Source organism: Perognathus longimembris, chromosome 6 (assembly GCF_023159225.1).
Source record: "Perognathus longimembris pacificus isolate PPM17 chromosome 6, ASM2315922v1, whole genome shotgun sequence".
In the NCBI taxonomy this organism is placed as follows: domain Eukaryota; kingdom Metazoa; phylum Chordata; class Mammalia; order Rodentia; family Heteromyidae; genus Perognathus; species Perognathus longimembris.
Genome location: NC_063166.1, coordinates 75,425,754 through 75,444,917, shown reverse-complemented (window position 1 = coordinate 75,444,917; position 19,164 = coordinate 75,425,754). Strand labels below are relative to the sequence as shown.

Here is a 19,164-nt window from a genome sequence, read left to right as displayed (position 1 = left end):
CCTTCACCTCCAGGAACATCACCCTGTCTGCTCCAATCTCCAAGCCTTAAGAAGATAACTCACCTCCCAGGCAACATCTTGGCAATTTCAGCCCAGCGGTTGCCCAGCACTTTGTGGGCCTCACAAATTATGCGGTCCTCTTCTTCAGTCCAGCAAGACTTTTTCACCTCAGGGTTGAGATGGTTATGCCATCGTTCACGGCACTGCTTCCCCAACCGGCCCTTCAGGTGCTTGGCAATTAGTGTCCAATGCTTTGTGCCATACTTCTTGACCAACTCGATGACCTTGAAGAAGAGACTGTGTGAACCAGAGGGGCCTACTCCTCCACACTCCACTTAGTGCCCTCATATCCAAGAGGGTCTCACTGTGGTGCTGGGAAGTGCCACTGACTATCCAAGTGGCTTTCCTGTGGCTCTGAGAGGTGCCACTGACCCAGTCTACAAGTGAGCCACTGTGGTTGTTATTGGGGATGACTTTTGTAGCCTCCAGGACTGAGGACCTTATTATATCTTTGCCACTTAATGTCTAGAATAAATCAAGGATAAGGGTAATTAAAATCTTTGAGTAAAGATCAAACCAAAAGTAGGTGCCAGCATCCTGCCTCCCGCTTTGTGAAGGGCAGAAGAGGATCTGCTTACAAGGCCCCCTACCCAGGATACCCATGGCTCACTTTTCAATATGGAACCACATAAACGAAAAGGCAACAGATAGACCTTCTTACCTCAGCCCTACTGCAGGGCACCCTGAACCCTTCCAGGACTTTCGTGAAAATCAGAAAGGCTCAGAACCACAGCTAACCAGGGTTGGATCTCAGTCACCAACTGCCCCTCAGCCAAGTACCCTTGCTCAGAACACAAACCACAACAAATGCAGCTACCCAAGCTGAACCAGAGCCTCCTACAATTCTTTATATACAAGCTCATGTGCCCACAGGCCGCAGCAAACTGAAGGGCATGAACACTTCTGGGCAAAGGAAATACTCTAGTTCATTCTCTAGGGTTTGAGACAAAATCTTGCTATGTAGCCCAGAGTGCCTTGAACTTGTAATCCTTCTGCCTCAGCTTCCTAAGTACTGTAATTACAGGTATGTGCTGTGCTCAGATTATTGTACAGTTTAAATGTTTACACCAACTGCTATCATTCTGATTTGGGGAAGAAAAAAAATAAAGATTTAAAAAATATCTAGTATTCTTCATCTCCTCTTTTTCTCTAAAGGTTATGCCTGCTAGTGTGGAATGGCATATTCTGAGCTGGTATGGGGAAACTAGGAAACACAGGAAAAGCAGCCCTGTTTGGTCTTGATGCTGCTCCTTCCTAGCCTGAGACGTGCTTAATTTGGTCTCCACACTTATAATGCCCACCTCAGAGGCCTATGGGGACCAATCGAAGCAAGGTATCCTGAGGCTGTGGTTACATGTGGTGTGATCCTTATCATCATAAAAGTTAAGCACAGGCCAGGTGCCAGTGGCTCATACCTGCAATTCTAGCTATTCAGGAGGCTGAGAACTGAGGATAATGGTTTGAAGCAGCTGGCAGGAAAAGTTCCTGAGATTCTTATCTCCAATTAACCACCAAAAAGCTGAAAGTGAAACTGTGGCTCAAACAACAGAGTGCTAAATGAACACAAAAACTAAGGGACAATTCCTAGTCCCTGACTTCAAGCCCCAGGACACGGACATGGACACACACACCCACACACACGGACACACACACACTCCAGACGCTCTTGGCTAAGGAAGCTCCTTATACACATCACTCATTGCCTTTCACAACTCTTATGTGGTAAGTACTATTACTAATTAAAAGTAGGGATTTAGGAGCCCAACAGCTCTTGGCCCATAACGGAAGCTTGGGAAACCCCTGATACTACAGTGGCATGTGCAAGTCCAGGCTGACCAGTGGAATGACTCACTTCCACATTCAGTGGGCACTTCTGCCCAGAGGAAGTACAGTCTTTCAATTTCTACTTCATCTACAGTGGGTGAGCCCTGTGTGCCGCCCCATGCCAGGAGTTACCTTTTCGTCTTCCTCCTTGGTCCATGGACCCTTGACAAGATCTGGATTCAAAACCCTCAGCCACCGGTATTGGCATTGCTGGTCTGTGCGGTTCTGCAAAGAGAACGGGAAGAATAGAAATCTGTGACAACTTCTAGTACCATGAGATTGGACTCTAGTTGAGCACTGGGCTCAGTATACCTCAGTGGGTATATTCTGTCCCATGCACATACAACAAGCCACAGGCTCACAGGCCAGAACATGGAGGCTTTCCTTTTGCAACAAAGGACAATTCCTGCCCCTATGGGAAGGTCACTTCCTACCATCCAAACCCAGATGGATCACTGCCTCAAATTCTATAAAAAGCCTTGTGGGGCACGTTAGGGATCCCTACTTTTCACTGGCAGTGCAATATATAGTCCTTGAAAAGTTCCTATTATATGGAAGGAGATGATGTAAGTAAGGGGGCAATGGGATCTGGTGAGGAGAAGCCTCAAGAACCTAGAGAGTTAGCCAGACAGGTAGCTCTGGCTATACTCTCTCCCAGAGTCAGCTACTTAGAGCTTCCCTTCCTTTCAGGCCCACTGTGGAAACATAGTAGCTGTTTGCTCCTCTTTTGCAGAAAGAAATGTCAACATGCCACTGGATTCATGCTCTAAGTAGACTAAGTAGTCTCTAAGCCAAAACTGCTGAGGCAACTGCATGATGCTTCCCACAAGGCGAATCAATTTGTCTGAGAGGAAAGGTCCTAAGTAGATTTTGTTGTGGGAGAACTTCCCTATCTTCTTAGCAGTTCTTGCTCTGGGGAAGGCACCATAAAGGGGCTGTACTCACAGGAATGTGGCTGGCCAGGAACTTCCAGTCTTGCTGTCCAAACTGCCTCACCAGGGCCTTCAGCAGCTCATCCTGACAATGTCAGAAAGACAGAGGGTTCACATGTGCAGAATGACATACAGACACCAGCAAGCGAGCTTTGTCCGACTATTCAGTCACAAACTAATCAGTGAGAGTCAGAGTAGGCAAGAAATCTGCTCAGACCTTTTAGATCTTATGGCCCAGAGAGGGGCATGTACTAATTGAAACTTCAAGCAAAAATAAAGTCATTTCTGGCTGGAAGATATGTTGGTTGTGGTAATTTTGCTGAGCACTCCTCAATCAAATTGATTTTAAAAGAAATGTAGTTCATACGTGCAATAGAAAATAGTCTGTATTCTGATAACGCAAGTCTTGTGCTTGCTTCCACAGCTTATGTACTAAAATTGGAACAATACAGAGATCCACATGGCCCCTACATAAGGATGATGTGCAAACACATGAAATACTCCACATTTTCTAATTTAAAAAATCTTAGGAGCCAGGCCAGTGGCTTACACTTGCAATCCTAGCTATTGAAGATGCTAAGATACAGAGGATTAAAGTTTGAAGCTTGTCTGGAAAGAAATATTCTGAGGGGCTGGGGATATGGCCTAGTGGCAAGAGCGCTGGCCTCGTATACTTGAAGCCCTGGGTTCGATTCCCCAGCACCACATATACAGAAAATGGCCAGAAGTGGCGCTGTGACTCAAGTGGCAGAGTGCTAGCCTTGAGCAAAAAGAAGCCAGGGACAGTGCTCAGGCCCTGAGTCCAAGGCCCAGGACTGCCAAAAAAAAAAAAAAAAGAGAGAGAAGAAATATTCTGAAACTCCATCTTCAAAATAACCAGCAAAGGGCTGGGAGTATGGCCTAGTGGCAAGAGTGCTTGCCTTGTATACATGAAGCCCAGGGTTCGATTACCCAGCACCACGTATATAGAAAATGGCCAGAAGTGGCGCTGTGGCTCAAGTGGCAGAGTGCTAGCCTTGAGCAAAAAGAAGCCAGGGACAGTGCTCAGGCCCTGAGTCCAAGCCCCAGGACTGGCAAAAAATAAAAAATAAAAAAAAAATAACCAGCAAAAAGCAGAGCTAGATGCATTTCTCAAGTGGTAGCACACAAGCAGAGCAAATAAAGCCAATAGAGTACAAGGTCCTGAGTTCAAGCTCCAATACTGCCAAAAGAAAATGGAAAAACAAACAAACATATGGCTCAGTCTTAAAAAGGAAAAAAGAAGGGTTGGGGGTCATGGCTCCGTTAGTGGGATTCTAGCCAATGAGCAAAAGAATCAGGTACTGGACTGGAACTGTAGCTTAGTGGTAGAGGGCTTGCCTAGCATGCATGCACAAAGCCCTAGGTTCGATTCCTCAGTACCACATAAATAGAAAAAGATGGAAGTAGAGCAGTGGCTCAAGAAGCTCAGAGACAATGACCAGATACTGAGTTCAAGCCCCAGGACAACCCCCTACCCCCCACCAAAAGAATCAGGCACTGAGTTTGAGTCCTGGTCTTGAATTAAAAAAAAAAAAAAAAAAAAAGGCTAAGAGAATTAGGAGCCTGTGGCTCACATCCATAATCTTAGTTATTCGGGAGATCAAGATCTGGAGATCAAAACCAGCCCAGAAAGAAAAGTCTATAAGATTCCTGTGTTCAATTAAGCACTATAAAGCCAGAAGTAGAGCTGTGGGGTTCAAGTGGCAGAGTGCTAGCCTAAAGTGAAAAATCTAAAGTGCCTAGGTCAAGTTCAAGCCCCAGTACTCGCACAAGAAAAAAAAGAAAAAAGAAAAAAAAATTGACAAATGATATACTAATGCTGACCTTAACCTTAACCACATTATGAGTGAGAAAAAGCTAATCAGTTTAATAAGAAGTATCTGAAATGTTAAAATCATAGAAAATAGAAAGGAGTTGCCTAGGCTGAGTGGAGGGAAGAGAAATATTGTTTGATGAACAGAGTCTCAGTTTTCAAAGATAAGAATAACAGTGTGGACTGGGAATGTAGCTTAGTGGTAGAGAGAGAGCTTGCCTAGCATGCATGAAGCCCTGGGTTCGATTCCTCAGTACCACATAAATAAATAGTTAAAAAGCCAGAAATGGCACTATGGCTCAAGTGGTAGAGTGCTAGTTTTGAGTAAAAAGAAGGCAGGGACAGTGCTCAGGCCCTGAGGTTCAAGCCCCAGGACTGGCAAACAGAAAAAAAAAAAAAAAAAGAGTGACAGAGTACTCAACTACACTGAAAAGTGGCTCAAAGGCAAAGCAGCATGATATGGCTGTGCTTTCTTTCCACTCTTCTGCACTGGTCTCAGCACAAGCTTCCCCAAAGCCTTACCTAGCCCACAAGCAGATCAGCACTCTTGTAATCAGGCTCCTGCAGTCACTCTAGGCTTTACAAACCTCCTCTGGCTATCTACTAGGCTGCATACTCGTAGATCTTCTGAGCCCATCATTTAAGGCCCTCTAGGAATTGGCCAACCTGTCTTTTTGTCCACGTCACCTACTTTTTCCTCAAGAACAAATTGGACTCCTTACTCAAGTTCCTCCACCTACAGCCATTGCCTATGGTGACTCATCTGGCTTACTAGTTTGTCTTTCCTCACTGCTGAATTTCTAAGTCCTCATCCTAAGCTCAAAGGCCACATTCTCAGTTTACTTTTCCTTAACCTATTCAGATAATAGTAGCCTTTCCCTCTAAAGGTATGCCAACATCCCCTCATCCAACAGACTTAAGTAAGTGTCCCCACATGCCAGGAGACAGTGGTCAGCAGCTGGACACCAACCCAGTGACAATTAAAGAACATTCCATGGACCTCTGATGGGCCTTCCCTCCAGCCCAGGAGAAGGGCAAGAACTTGGTCTTATTTATTTATTCGTCTACCAGGGGTGGGAGCCATTTTTTTTTTCTGCCAAGAACCATTTGTTTATTTAAAATAACATTGCTCACAAGCCACACAAAATTATCAAGACCGGCACAGAGACCTGGGTCAGCTGCCCAGAAGCATATGGAGAAAAGCATGGTGTCTATCCAATTGTACTCAATGACTTTACAAGTCTTTACGGCCAGAAGAAGGATATTCCCATCCTGTAACTCACAAGAGCCAAATACAGTCCCTGGTCCACAATGGTACAAACAGAAAAAGTTTGCTTAGTACTTGTCTAAAAAAACATATTTAAGTTGGGCACTGGTGGCTCATGCTTGTAACACTAGCTATTCAGGAGGCTGAGATTTCAAAGTCAGCCCGGGCAGGAAAGTCAGTGAGATTCCTATCTCCACTAAACTACCAATTAAAAAGCAACAACAAAACAAAACCTGGAAGTGCTAGCCTTGAGGAAAACAAAGCAGGATCTAAGCTGCTCCGGGTGGCCTCCAACTTCTGAAACAATCCTCCTACTTCAGCCTCCTGAGTAGTTTGCACATGTATATAGTGTGTGACTCATATAGCAAGTTTTACATCAATAATTAAAACTAAACACATAAGGGAAAATAAGAGGGGGGATAAAAAGGTCAGCAGGAGACTTAAAATGGAACAACCAATAATGGAAAAAGTCTGACTGTGGGGGTAATAGCTCAGTGCTGAACATGAATTATGACCTGGGTTTAATCCTTACCAAAAAAAAAAAAAGAAGAGGGGCTGGGAACGAGGCTTAGCCTAGAGTGCTTGCCCAGCATGCATGAAGCCCTGGTTTGATTCTTCAGCACCACATAAACAGAAAAAGCCAGATTGGGCACTGTGGCTCAAGTGGTAGAGTGCCAGCTTTGAGCAAAAAGTAGCCAGGGACAGTGTTTGGGCCCTGAGTCCACGCCCCAGGACTGGCAAAAAAAAAAAATATATATATATATAATAAGTAATAATAATAATAACATAAGAAAACTAAAAAAGATCTAGGCTATCCACAACCACAAAAATCTAGTAACAGTCCTAGTAATTCCTTTAAAGAGGTAGTAAATCATGATGGTATATATCCATATAACAAATATTCTCCAGTAATAAAAATAGGACAAATTGATGGCTGGGCACTGGTGGCTCACGTCTGTGACTCTAGCTACCTGTGAGGTTGAGATTGGGAAGATCATAATTGGGCATCAGCCCAGGCATACAAACATCAAGGACCCCTTCTCTACCAATAGCTGGGCACAGTGGCTCATATCTGTTATCCAGCTGTGTGGGAGGCTGACTAGAAGGAGGACCATAGTTGCAGGCTAATCCAGGTAGAACAATTCATGGGACTCCATCTTAATGGAAAGGAAATGGGCAAATTAAGTCCTAGGAGGAAGCCTAGGAAGGAAGCAAGAAAGACCTTCCCTCAAAAATGACCACTAAAAAGAGGGCTAGAGGTATGGCTCAGTGGTAGAAAAGTACCCTACTAAGGTCCTAAGTTCAAACTCCAGTATTGTACCCCTAAAAAAGGAACCAATCCCTGAATCACACAACATTATTATACTGAGCAAAAGGAGACAGAAAGAGAACTGTGTAACTCCATTAACATTCAAGCACAGGCAACTCAATCTGAGACTTTAGACCATCAATTGCCTGGAGCTGGGGCCATCTGACCACAAAGGGACACTAAAAAACTTCAGGGATGATCGGCAGTGTTTACATGAATTTACGCCTTTGCCAAGACAGGACAACAGTGCTCCCTGTAAAAAAAGTAGAAGAGAGGGAGGAAAAAAAAAAAGAAAATGTGCTCTTTACCTGACTTATGTAACAGTAACCCATCTGTACATCACCTTTGTAGTAATAAAAAGAATTAAATATTAAAAAAAAAAACAGGTTCCTGTCCATAATCCTACCTCCTCAGAAGGCTGATCAGCTCAGGTAAAAAAAAAACCTAAGTAAGGGGCTGGGGATATAGCCTAGTGGCAAGAGTGCCTGCCTCGGATACACGAGGCCCTAGGTTCGATTCCCCAGCACCACATATACAGAAAACGGCCAGAAGCGGCGCTGTGGCTCAAGTGGCAGAGTGCTAGCCTTGAGCAAAAAGGAAGCCAGGGACAGTGCTCAGGCCCTGAGTCCAAGGCCCACGACTGGCCAAAAAAAAACAAAAAACAAAAAAACAAAAAACAAAAAAAACCTAAGTAATTCTATCTCCAATTAACCAGTAAAATGTCAAACTGAAGGCCAGTCCGAAGTGAGCAAAGAGATCTGAGTAGACAGTACAAGGCCCTGAGTTCAAGCCCGTATTGTTTCACAAAAAATAAATTTAATCTAAATAAAGTAAAAAAGGTTTATTTGACTTTATGGAGATTATACTTAAATAATCTTTCATAAATCAAGAGATGAAGCCACCTGGGTTACATACTGAGATATAAAAAAATCAATTGAGTATAATTAATTTGGGAGAGGTATAATTTTTTTTTTCTTTTTAGAATAGGCATAGTGGTCTTTCCCTATAATCCTAGCTACTCATGAGTAGACAAGAGATTGGGAAAGTTAGAGACCAGACCCAGCACAAATAAAAACCAAAAGGGGACTGGTGGTTCATACCTGTAACCTTAGCTACTCAAGAGGCTGATATTTTAGGATTGTAGTTCAAAGTCAGCTTGGGCAAGAAAATTCTGTGTCGTTTATTTCTGCTTGACCACTGTAAGGTCCACCAGGGAAGGGTTCCATGCAGATATGCAGATGCCCCCACCTGGCTAAGTCTCCACCCAGTTACCTAGGTAACCAGCAGACCTGGAGGCAGCTACCTCCTCCTTCCCTGAAGTCGTATCCTAATCCACCTGGCCATACCTCCCTGCCTCAGCACGAGATAAGGCAGGGCTGGGTAGGGATCACCCCTTCCCTCTGGCCAAGCTTCATCTCGGCCACAGGCCAGCAGTTCGGTAATAAACTTTTCTCTCCTGCCTGAATACCACCTGGTGTTCTCCTTTATTGGCTATCTATTTTAATAAACCTAACAACCACCAGAAAACTGCAAGTGGAACTCCACTTCCAGTGGCTCAAGTAGTAAAGCACTAGCCAGGAGCAGAAAAAGTCCCATACTGACAAAATCACACACATACAGAGAGAGAGAGAGAGAGAGAGAGAGAGAGAGAGAGAGAGACAGACAGACAGACAGACACACACACACACACACAGATTGAGAGACAGACAGACACACAGATTTGGTTGAACTCCCTTTTTTCTTTTTTGCCAGTCCTGAGGCTTGAACTTGGGGCCTGAGCACTGTCCCTGGCTTCCTTTTGCTCAAGGCTAGCTAACACTCTACCACTTGAGCCACAGCTCCACTTCTGGCTTTTTCTCTATATGTGGTGCTGAGGCATTGACCCCAGGGCTTCATGCATGCTGGGCAAGCACTCTAGGCTAAGCCACGTTTCCAGCCCTTGGCTGAACTCCTTATAGTTAAAGGGTGTTTCCGGTTCAAATACTCGTTGAAATTTAGTGCCCATGGTGAGGTACTAACTAAGAGGTGTGACCAAGCCAGGAGTGGCTCACGCCTGAAATCCTAACCCGTAACCCTCCCTCTCCCCGACCTCCCCCCAAAAAGAGGTGTGACCAGGTGGGCCCTTGAAAAGGTGTTAGGTCATGAAGCCTTTGTCCTCATGCCTTACTGATTCATGGATTGTAGATCAAGACCTTGAGGGCAGGTCTGTTTAAAAGCCAATTTGGCTGTTGCCCCATGATGCCCTACAAAGTAAGGCCTGGGGACAAGCACTGTGCTGCCAGCAAGGCCTTCTCTAGAAGCGCCCCACAAACCGTGAACCTCCCAACCACCACAATGGCAAGGAGAACCAACTCTCATTCTTGATAAACTACTCAGTCTCTGGCATAGTTAGAACAGAAAAAGACAAAGGACTAGAAGCATACATGGGGACTAGCTCCCAAGTCTAAGACACAACTTCCCACTCCACCCAAAGATTTAGGAGTCCTCCAGGATGCTCTGAAGAGGTTGGGGGGGGAGGGGGTAGAGGATCCACTAGCCTTCAAAATGACACTTCCTCTTCATCCCAAAGAAGACACTCAGGCTCACCTGGGGCCAATCAATCTCCCTATTGCCATCTACTCTTTCCTCCCCAGTTCCATGGAGCCAAGATCTTGTTGCTCACCTCCTCATGGGTCCATTTGACCTTGCACTTGCTGTCCTTCTGCTCTAGCACATCAGAGTCCGTGTCCTGCTGGTGCAGCTCATCCAACTCCTCACTTCAGAGAGAGCAAAGTAAAGGTCAAAGATAGTATGTCCACATACCTTGACATCATGGTGCACAATGTGTGTCAACAGGCAACCCTTATCTTTGTCCCCTTTGAGGAATTAGACCTTCTGCTTTAAAAAAAAAAAAAAAAAAAGGCAGCACACCTATAATCCTAGCTACTGAGGAGGCTGAGATCTGAGGATCACGGTTCAACGCTACCCTGGGCAGAAAAGTCTGTGAGACTCTTATCTCTGACTAACCACCAGAAAAGCAAAAGTGGTTCTATGGCTCAAAGCACTATAGCACTAGCCTTGACCGAAAAAGCTCAGAGACAGTACTCAGGTCCTGAGTTCAAATCGTAGGACACCCCCCCCCAAAAGTAGCCAGGCATGGTAGTACACACCTGTAACTTCAGATATTCAAGAGGTAAAGGCAGACTAGTGAGACTCTATCTCAAAAACAAAACAAAACAAAAACAAAAAACGGAGGACACTTGCCAAAACAAAAAGGACTGGGGGTATAGATCAGGAGGCCTGAAGTTCAATCCCCAGTGACTTTTTTTGCCAGTCCTGGGGCTTGAACTTAGGGCCTTTAACTCAGGGTCTGGGCACTGTCCTTAAGCTTCTTTTTCTCAAGGCTAGCATGCTACCACTTGAGCCACCGTGCCACTTCAGGACTTTTCTTTATCTGGTACTGAAGAATTGAACCAGGGCTTCATGCATGATGGATAAGTACTCTACCACTAAGCCACATTCTCAGCCCAGTGATTATTTTTAAAGCAAAGAACAAGTAGACAAATTTTAAATTTTTAATGAAAAGGGGTTACTGGCTATTTACATTTTCTTTGTTTCTTTTGTGTGTGTGCATGTGTGCTGGTACTGGGGGTTTGAACTCAGGGCCTGGAAACTGTCCCTTAGCTTTTCTGCTCAAAGCTGGCATTCTACCACTTAAGCCACAGCTCTATTTCTAGTTTTCTGATGGTTAGAGCTAAAGAGTCTCACTAATTTTCTTGTTTCGAAGTATGGCCCTTCAGATCTTAGCTTCCTGCGTAGCTAGGATTATAGGCATGAGCCGCTAGCAATTCTTTCTTTTTTGTTTGTCTTCAGGGACATCCTAATGATTTCAAAAACTGTAAAGAGGAGGTAAAGGCGGGGGGTTTGGCTCAGCAACTGAGCACCTGCCCAGTATGTACAAAGCCCTGGGTTTGGTTCCCAGCAACACAAATATAGTTATATTCAAAACCAGACTCCTAACCTTACGTTTTCAATGACAAACACATTTGTATTGGATATTTTAAAGCAAATACAAGCAACCATCAAATAACAGAATATTTAATAAATACTAATTTCCCGGAGCAAACATTTTACATATAGTTGAGAAAAACAGGACCAGTATCTGAATTGTGGAGGCTTTTTCTTTTTTTTTTTTTTTCTTTCTTTTTTTTTTTTTTGGCCAGTCCTGGGCCTTGGACTCAGGGCCTGAGCACTGTCCCTGGCTTCTTCCCACTCAAGGCTAGCACTCTGCCACTTGAGCCACAGCACCGCTTCTGGCCGTTTTCTGTATATGTGGTGCTGGGGAATCAAACCTAGGGCCTCATGTATCCGAGGCAGGCACTCTTGCCACTAGGCTATATCCCCAGCCCCCTGTGGAGGCTTTTTCTAAGAGGCTATTTTCTAAACTGCTTTCAAAAGTCCTCCTGTTTGTAAGCCTACAGATTCCTAAACAAGCCATGCAAGTAAACCTTGTGCCAAAAGGAAGATGCTTCATATCTACTTAGCCTGTATCAGTCACTTCTACACGCCCACAGCACCCTGGAAACTCTACCTCAGGCCTTCTTGACAACACCCACAAAGGTCAACCCCACCTCCACATCCTGGAGTTTGGCACTGAAAGGCCTGAGGAAATGTTTGCTTAGAGAAAGACTGGGATTCATGAATGAATGAATAAACACCCAAGGCTTGCCGACTCTTAGTCAATAAGACATGATAATCATGAAGTAAAGAATTTCTAAGTATAAATGCCTAAACCCAGCAACACATTAGCCATGGAAGGATCTGGAATTCAGACTTGTATCATTTTAATCTACCTCACATATCTTCCACCACTGTCAAGCAAAAAGCAAAAATCCACAAGATCCTAGTAAAAGATTCTAACTGGCTTTTAAAACCCAAAGCTCCCAGACTCCTCCACACAATTGTTTTGGCTTGGGCTGGGAATGTGGCTTAGTGGTACAGTGCTTGCCTACCATGCATAAAGCCCTTGGTTCAATTGACAGTACCACATAAGCAGAAAAAAAAGTGGAAGTGGTGCTGTGGCTCAAAGGGTAGAGTGCTAGTCGAGCAAAATGCTCAGGGACAGTGACCAGGCCCTGAGTTCAAGCCCAGGACTGGCCAAAAAATTAAGAAATTGTTTTGGCTTCTCCAGACCTAGCACCAGGCTCAGCTTGTACTAGAAACTCAACCAAAGTTTGTTCCAGGAAGAAAGGTTAATGATGTGAATAAACTCTGGTGCTCCAGTGCTCTGTGTAATGGAGGCTGGCATCTCAGACAGCAAGAACTTTTGTCACTCAGGGTGTTAGCCACCCACCTCCTGCACACCCTTAGTGTTCCCATTTGACATGTGGAAACTGAGGCTCACGGAGGACACTTGCCAAATCTGCAGCCACACTCTGACCCTCCCTAACTCCACATCTTCAAGTCTGGTAATCCCAGCTTTGAAAGCAGAGGCTAGTTGATCACATTTCTGGGCACAAACCCTTTTCTCCTGCCCTTGGATGTGCTGGGCTCTGCTCCAGGATAGGGTGAGTCAGAGTCTGGGCGGGAGTGGGGCATTGGGGCACAGAGGAGTTAGAGCAAGTGGCCAAGGAAGGAAACCAGGCTTGTGGAGGTGCCCAAGTGCAGAGCCTATCCCCTACATACATGGGAGGAAAGTCCTCCCCTAAGTCCCAGGAACCCGAGAGTGATTTAGGAACAGCCACTTCTGGAGTGACACTTCCTGAAATCTTCCCCGTAGGCACTGGAGTTGAGTTGGGTTAACTGGGAAAGCCAGGTGTCAAGGAACCAGAGGAAACTTTCTCTTGAAAAAAAGCCAACAGAAGCGCGTCTGAGACGGGCATCCTCATCCTAGGAGAGGGGAATGGCAATCTGAGTGGGGCTGAGGCTGGGAGAGGAGGTTCAGGACAGGCTGATCAGACACACAGGTGTAAGGATGGTCCGTCCAAGCTTGACTGTGTCTTGATCTCAGGGGAACAAGTAAAATGGAGCCTGCAGTTCCTGCCTTTGCCCTGGGGGCTACCGGCAGGGCGGTCCTGAAATCCGTGGACGGTCTCCGAGCCCTGGGCCCCAGCGCCCCACCACCGCAGGCCGAGTCATCCCAGAAGCCAAGTGGGAGAGACAAAGGAGCTCCCGCCCCCACCCCGGCACCCCGCTCCACGGGGGACGGCGGGCTGGGGAGCCCCGAGCCGGCCAGGATGCCGCCCTGCACCCGGGACCCCCAGCAAGGCCGGAAGGACAAACGGCCCCCCCACCAGGGTGCGGCCTCCAACCCGCAGGGCCTCGGAGCCGCCCCCTCCCCTCGAGGGGTCCTCCAGTTGACACCGGCCCGCGCACCCCCGCCCCGGAATTAGGCGGGAGACACAGTGACCTCACCCAGGACCAGGTCTCGGTCTCCAGAAGCCCGCCCGCCCCGGCCTCCAACTCCCCCCCTGCCCCCCGGCCAGCCCCGGGGCCCGAGCCGGGGTCCAAGCCGGGGCCCGCCGAGCCCGGGGGCTGCGCGCGCCCCTCAAGTCTCCTTGAGGGAAAATGCCGCGCGGTCCAGGACTCAGCTTTCCCACGGAACCCCCGCCCCAGTTCACGCTCAGACGCCCCGACTGGGGGGGGGGCAGGGGGACCCCAGACCCGCCCGTTCCGCTTCGTTTACCCGCGCGTCCGCCGAGACATCCCCCCCGGCCCGGGCCGCGCTGAGCCGGGAGCGAGAGCCGGGCCGGGGTCCGGACGCCGGCTGTTTCCGCCGCTCCGGGCCCCGGGCCGCGTTCGGAGGTGTCAGCGTGTCCGTAGGTCTCGCAGCGCGCTCGGAGGAACTGCAGGCACCGCGGGCGCGCTCGGAAGCACTTTCCTATCTCCCGCCAAGCGAGTCGGCGCCGCCCGAGCCTGGCGCGCGAGCGCGAGGGCGGGGCCTGAGGAGGCGGGGCCGGAGGGGGCGGGGCCTGCGGGAGGGCCCGGCGGACTCCAATCTAGGGTGGGCCCCAGGAGGAAAGGGCGGGCTTTGAGGGCCGGGGGGCGGGGCGAGGGCCGCAGCCCGGGGCGTGGTGTCATGTTTCTTTAGCCCGGCGCCTGCGGGACTAGCTCGGTGCTTGGAGAAGCCTGGGACCTGTCTGCCCCGGCGCTGAGGCCGGGCTCACAACCACGTGTGGATCCGCAGTGCTTCTACAGGTGCCCACTAGCTCGCTTCTAGCTTGGGCTCCAGCCTCCGAGTGACCCTCTCGAAAGACGCAGATATGGTCTCTCCAGAGCTTAAACCTCTCCCCTCTTCCTTGGGGTAAATTAATTATGCCGTAATCAAATTACCACCCAAGCCCTGGCCAAGGGATAGATTCTCTGCCTTTGCGCTGCAAGCATTATCCAAACCAGGAACTTCCCACCACCTGGGTAATTCTTATTTATCTTTGCATCCCAGGCCCACCTGCTGGCTCACAGTTCCCCTCTGAACTGAGCAGTCTCTTAATTCCTCCCAGTGGCCATCACAAGACCTCATATAGAAGGCCCCAGGTAAAGGTTTATTGACCTAAATAGAGTTTAGCAAAGGATTAAACTCCTAAGAGGTTTAAGCAGAATTTCCCACATCAGGTTGTCATCTCTCAAGTCCCCACTGAGTGTCGCCACAGCTTCCAGGGAGGAGTGATGATTGGAAGATAACTAAGATGGAACTCTGCGGAGGCCAGACCAAAGCTCAACCTCTTAGCCCCAATTCATGCCTCTTCCAGAAACTTCTGGCCACCTGGGGACCGTCCAGCCAGCCTCTACAAACATCTTTGCACAGGAGAAAAAGAAGACTTAGTTCTGCCCCTACCCCTTTCCCCTCACAAAGTAATACACGTGTAGCAGTTTAACTTTGTTAGCCTTCCCAGCCTACCTCTCAGTAGTTAGGGAAGCCACCCAACCCCACTGTGCCTTAGTTCCCTCATCTGTAAAAATGTGTGTGTGTGTGTGTGTGTGTGTGTGTGTGTGTGCCAGTATTGGGGCTTGAACTCAAGGCCTCATGTTCATGCTTGACTTTTTCACTCAGGGCTGGAGTTCTACCACTTGAGCAACACTTCCACTTCTGGCTTTTTGCTCATTGGAGTTGAGTGTCTCATGGACTTTCCATCCTAGGCTGGCTTCAAGCCTGATCTTCAGATCTCAGCCTCCTCAGTAGCTAAGATTACAGATACAAGCAACTGGTGCCAAGATAAAAGGTCTTGGTTTTTTTATTTTGCATAAGGACAGCTTGATGGAACTACTCACTTGTCTACATCTCTCAGAATAACCTGATTTAAAATATACCAAAGTGTGTTGTTTTTTTTAGTGATATACTGAGCTCTCCTACAGTCAGCCACATTGTGGGGTAGGGTGTCATAAGCCCTAACACTATGCTCTTAACCATTACACTGGTTATTGGATCTACTTTGTTAGATGCCTGTATTATTAAATAAACTAATAGGTATAAAGCAGGGAACAGTCTCTGGCCCAGCACTAAGAGCTGTATTGCTAGTAGGAATTTGGGGGTTTCGGTGCTGGATTTAAGCCCAGGACCTCCCACATACTGTTACTTAGTAATACCCTCAGCCCTTACTACTGCTAACAATGCTATAAGGACTACTATTCTGACCCTGGCTGTGCTCTGAAGTCCAAGAAGCCACTTTACATGAGGCACACACACTCACATAGATTATTCGTCCCACTGGAGGGAGAGGCGGGACCTGGCAGCTTAGGCAAGCTATCTGCTGAAGGCAAGAGGCAAGGAGGTGCAAAGTTCATCTAGAACCTGGAACTGGGATCAGTTAACCCCGGTACACCAACCCCAGAGCAGTCTGGGAGTATTTCCTCTCCATTTACCAACCCACACTCATGAGAGAGAGGAATCCTAACATCCAGGGAATAAGCACACCTGGGAGTGGTCACTGAGTTCTGGGCAGGTAACACACATTCTGAACTTTGCTGGGAAAATTATCCAGAACATGCCCTTTTTGGAGGGGGGTGAGGCAGAGGGGTAGCCATTAGGCCTTTCATCTGCCCCACCCCCAGGATCCTGACTAGGCTTGTCCTAGTGTCGAAAGATCAGGACCCAGCAACAGACTAAACACAAAACAAACACTGGCAGAGGAAAAATGATAATAGGATCACCTGCTTTTCTGGCTAGAGCTTTCTCCACCTTCTCTACCTACAAAGTAATTGCTACCTCCACCCCTTTTTTTTCCCTCCAAACAATCAAACCCTGGCATCAGGCATGCCAGGCATATAAGCTACTCCCCAGCCTACATTTTAAAGATAAACTGACAGAGCAAAGTTTTTAAGTAAATTGCCCTGATCACAGGGATTGAAGTGCCCACCCAATTAGGGTCACTAAGGTTTCTTCAGAGCTGGACGATTTAGGAATTTGCAAGGCAGAAAATATAGAGAATGGCATAAGGAACCAATCAGTACATGGTAGGGAGGAGGAATCTTACAATTCTCACCCTTGCCAGGTGCCAGCAGTGTACTGTAATCCTAGCTACTTGGGAAGCTGAGATCTGGAAAGCTGCAGTTCAAAGAAGTACAAATACAAGCAGATATGGAGGCTGGGGATATGGCCTAGTGGCAAGAGTGCTTGCCTCTTATACATGAGGCCCTGGGTTCAATTCCCCAGCACCACATATACAGAAAATGGCCAGAAGTGGCGCTGTGGCTCAAGTGGCAGAGTGCTAGCCTTGAGCAAAAAGAAGCCAGTGACAGTGCTCAGGCCCTGAGTCCAAGCCCCAGGTCTGGCAAAAAAAAAAAAAATACAAGCAGACAAGTCTGAGAAATGCCATCTCCAAACTCATGAACAGAAAACATGGCTAGAGGCATGACTCAAATGGTAAGAGTGATTTTATACATACATCAGCCCAGGCTGGCTCCAGACCTCTACCTTGGACTTCCTGGGGCATCAGTTTTCAGTACTATTTCTTTCATTCATTCATTCTTCTGTATGATGGTCACTTGAGGTCCAATACTTGCGTAGGGAAGGACTTATGGGGGTAGGAGCTTGAGGACAAAGTCAGGGAGTAATGGCCATTGGACACCAGGGCCTCATCCACCCAGGTGGACGCCAGATGCACCTCTTGGCCATCCCTGTGGCCTACGTGGCAGCATTCTCTCTCTCCTCTGAGAGGATGGAGAAGGAAGATTAGGTCTCAAAGTCAATCTAGCAGTCCTGCCACCTGCGAGTGACCCAGAGCAAATGCACTAGCCAGAAGCAGGGTATGGCAGTGCCTGGATCAAAAATTAAACAATGAAAAGGTTGATAACAAGGCTTGGAGGCCCAAGAAGCAGGGGCTGCAGCCTGCGGAGCAGGGCTCTCCCATGGAGCAACACAGTTGTGCCTAGGGACTGCTGGTGTACTAGATCCCCCTGGGGCTTGGTAGCTGGGGTGCTGAGCTCGAAGGGAGCCTGCCCCTCCAAGGTTCCCCCCCACGCCCCTTCCTGCTGTAAGCAGGTGATGCAGAGGGTCTCTGAATAAACAATGACAATGCCAAAGTGGAGATGTGGCCAGCCTGAGACCGCAGGTCATGGGATTTCATAGCTCAGTCCTAACCCAAGTGTCTGCACAAGCTCCTATAGTACTCCAAGTTTTCTTTCTGACATCTGTAGCCATTTGAGACTCTTGGCTAATTTCCTCCTGCAATTACATTGTGAGCTGCTTGGGGTGGGAGGAGTGTTCAGACCCATGAGGATTCATTAAGCCACATATAAAAATTAAGTATCGAGTCAACAAGGAGATTTCTTTATTGTTCTGAAATGCTGTCTTGAAGATACAACATTGGTTGCAGCGGGGAAATGGATGGATTTAAAAGGGTAGAGATCTTTCCTCTTAACATTCTTTAATTCCATGCTGAAATCTTACATAAACATTAAATTCAGTAAGGCATTTGTATAGCTCTAGAACCATTTAGGTAACAAATCTAAGAGACAAAACAAACTTGCCCTCTGATGTTCAGAGGGTTTTGCCTAGTTGGTTGATTCTGGTTTACTTTTGTGAATGTGTCAATGTGGCTGGTTACTGGGCTTGAACTCATTAGTCTATGTTCACTCAAAGCTGGCACTCTACCACTTAAGCCACACCTCATAGGTCTGGTTTAGGGTTTGAGACAGTGTCTTGCTATGTAGGCCAGGCTAACTTAAAGCTCAGTCTTGCTCCTGAAGCCTTCTGCATGGATGGGGTTACAGGAATGTATACCACCCACATCCCACTAATATGTGTTTTTATATAAGAAATACCTTAGCAAAGCCACATAATGACACATATGAATCATAAGATACCACAAACTTTCCTCCTTATTCTTTTTTTTTGGCCAGTCCTGGGGCTTGGACTCAGGGCCTCAGCACTGTCCCTGGCTTCTTCTTGCTCAAGGCTAGCACCCTGCCACTTGAGCCACAGCGCCACTTCTGGCCATTTTCTGTATATGTGCTGCTGGGGAATCAAACCTAGGGCCTCATGTATACGAGGCAAGCACTCTTGCCACTAGGCCATATCCCCAGCCCTCCTCCTTATTCTTACAGAAAGGAAAGAGGGTGTTACCTCTATTTCCTCTTCACATTTTCTTTAGGGTGGGCACTGGGGCTTCAGCTCAAGGCCTTTTGTTCTTGCAGGGCTTTTCCCACTCAAGGCTGAGGCTCTACCACTTGAGCTATGCCTCTAGTCCATTTCAACTTCATTTTGAAACTAATCTGATCACAGACATAATTTATTGCAACAAATAAATTCTCTATGTCAGTGGCTTGTGATTCACACCTATAATCTACTCAGGAGGCTGAGACCTGGGAAATGTGGTTCGAAGACAGCCTGGGCAGGAAAGTCCATGAGACTCTTAGGTCCAATTAACCACTAAAAAACCATATGTGGAATTGTGGCTCAAGTGGTAGAGCACTAGCTTTGAGTGGAAAAAGCTCAGGGCAGTGCCCATGTCCTGAAGTCAAG

At 47.3% G+C, this 19,164-nt stretch overlaps 1 protein-coding gene and 1 non-coding gene across 6 annotated transcripts in view; one reads left to right on the top strand and one right to left on the bottom strand.

The window, feature by feature from the left end:
• Mybl2 (MYB proto-oncogene like 2) overlaps positions 1 to 14,062 on the bottom strand; it is a 32,135-nt gene extending 18,073 nt beyond the window's left edge. For all 5 annotated transcript variants that reach the window (XM_048349453.1, XM_048349455.1, XM_048349454.1 and 2 more), the window contains exons 1-5: positions 13,891 to 14,062; positions 9,889 to 9,982; positions 2,830 to 2,901; positions 2,017 to 2,109; positions 64 to 284 (exon numbers count right to left, since the gene is read on the bottom strand). In XM_048349453.1, the coding sequence (XP_048205410.1) occupies positions 64 to 284; positions 2,017 to 2,109; positions 2,830 to 2,901; positions 9,889 to 9,982; positions 13,891 to 13,910 (500 nt within the window). In that variant the 5' untranslated portion in view covers positions 13,911 to 14,062. The remainder of the gene's footprint in view (positions 1 to 63; positions 285 to 2,016; positions 2,110 to 2,829; positions 2,902 to 9,888; positions 9,983 to 13,890) is intronic.
• LOC125354082 lies at positions 3,225 to 3,328 on the top strand. Its single transcript, XR_007211464.1, has one exon. It is a non-coding gene; the product is annotated as a U6 spliceosomal RNA (small nuclear RNA).
• Positions 14,063 to 19,164: the final 5,102 nt, after the last annotated feature.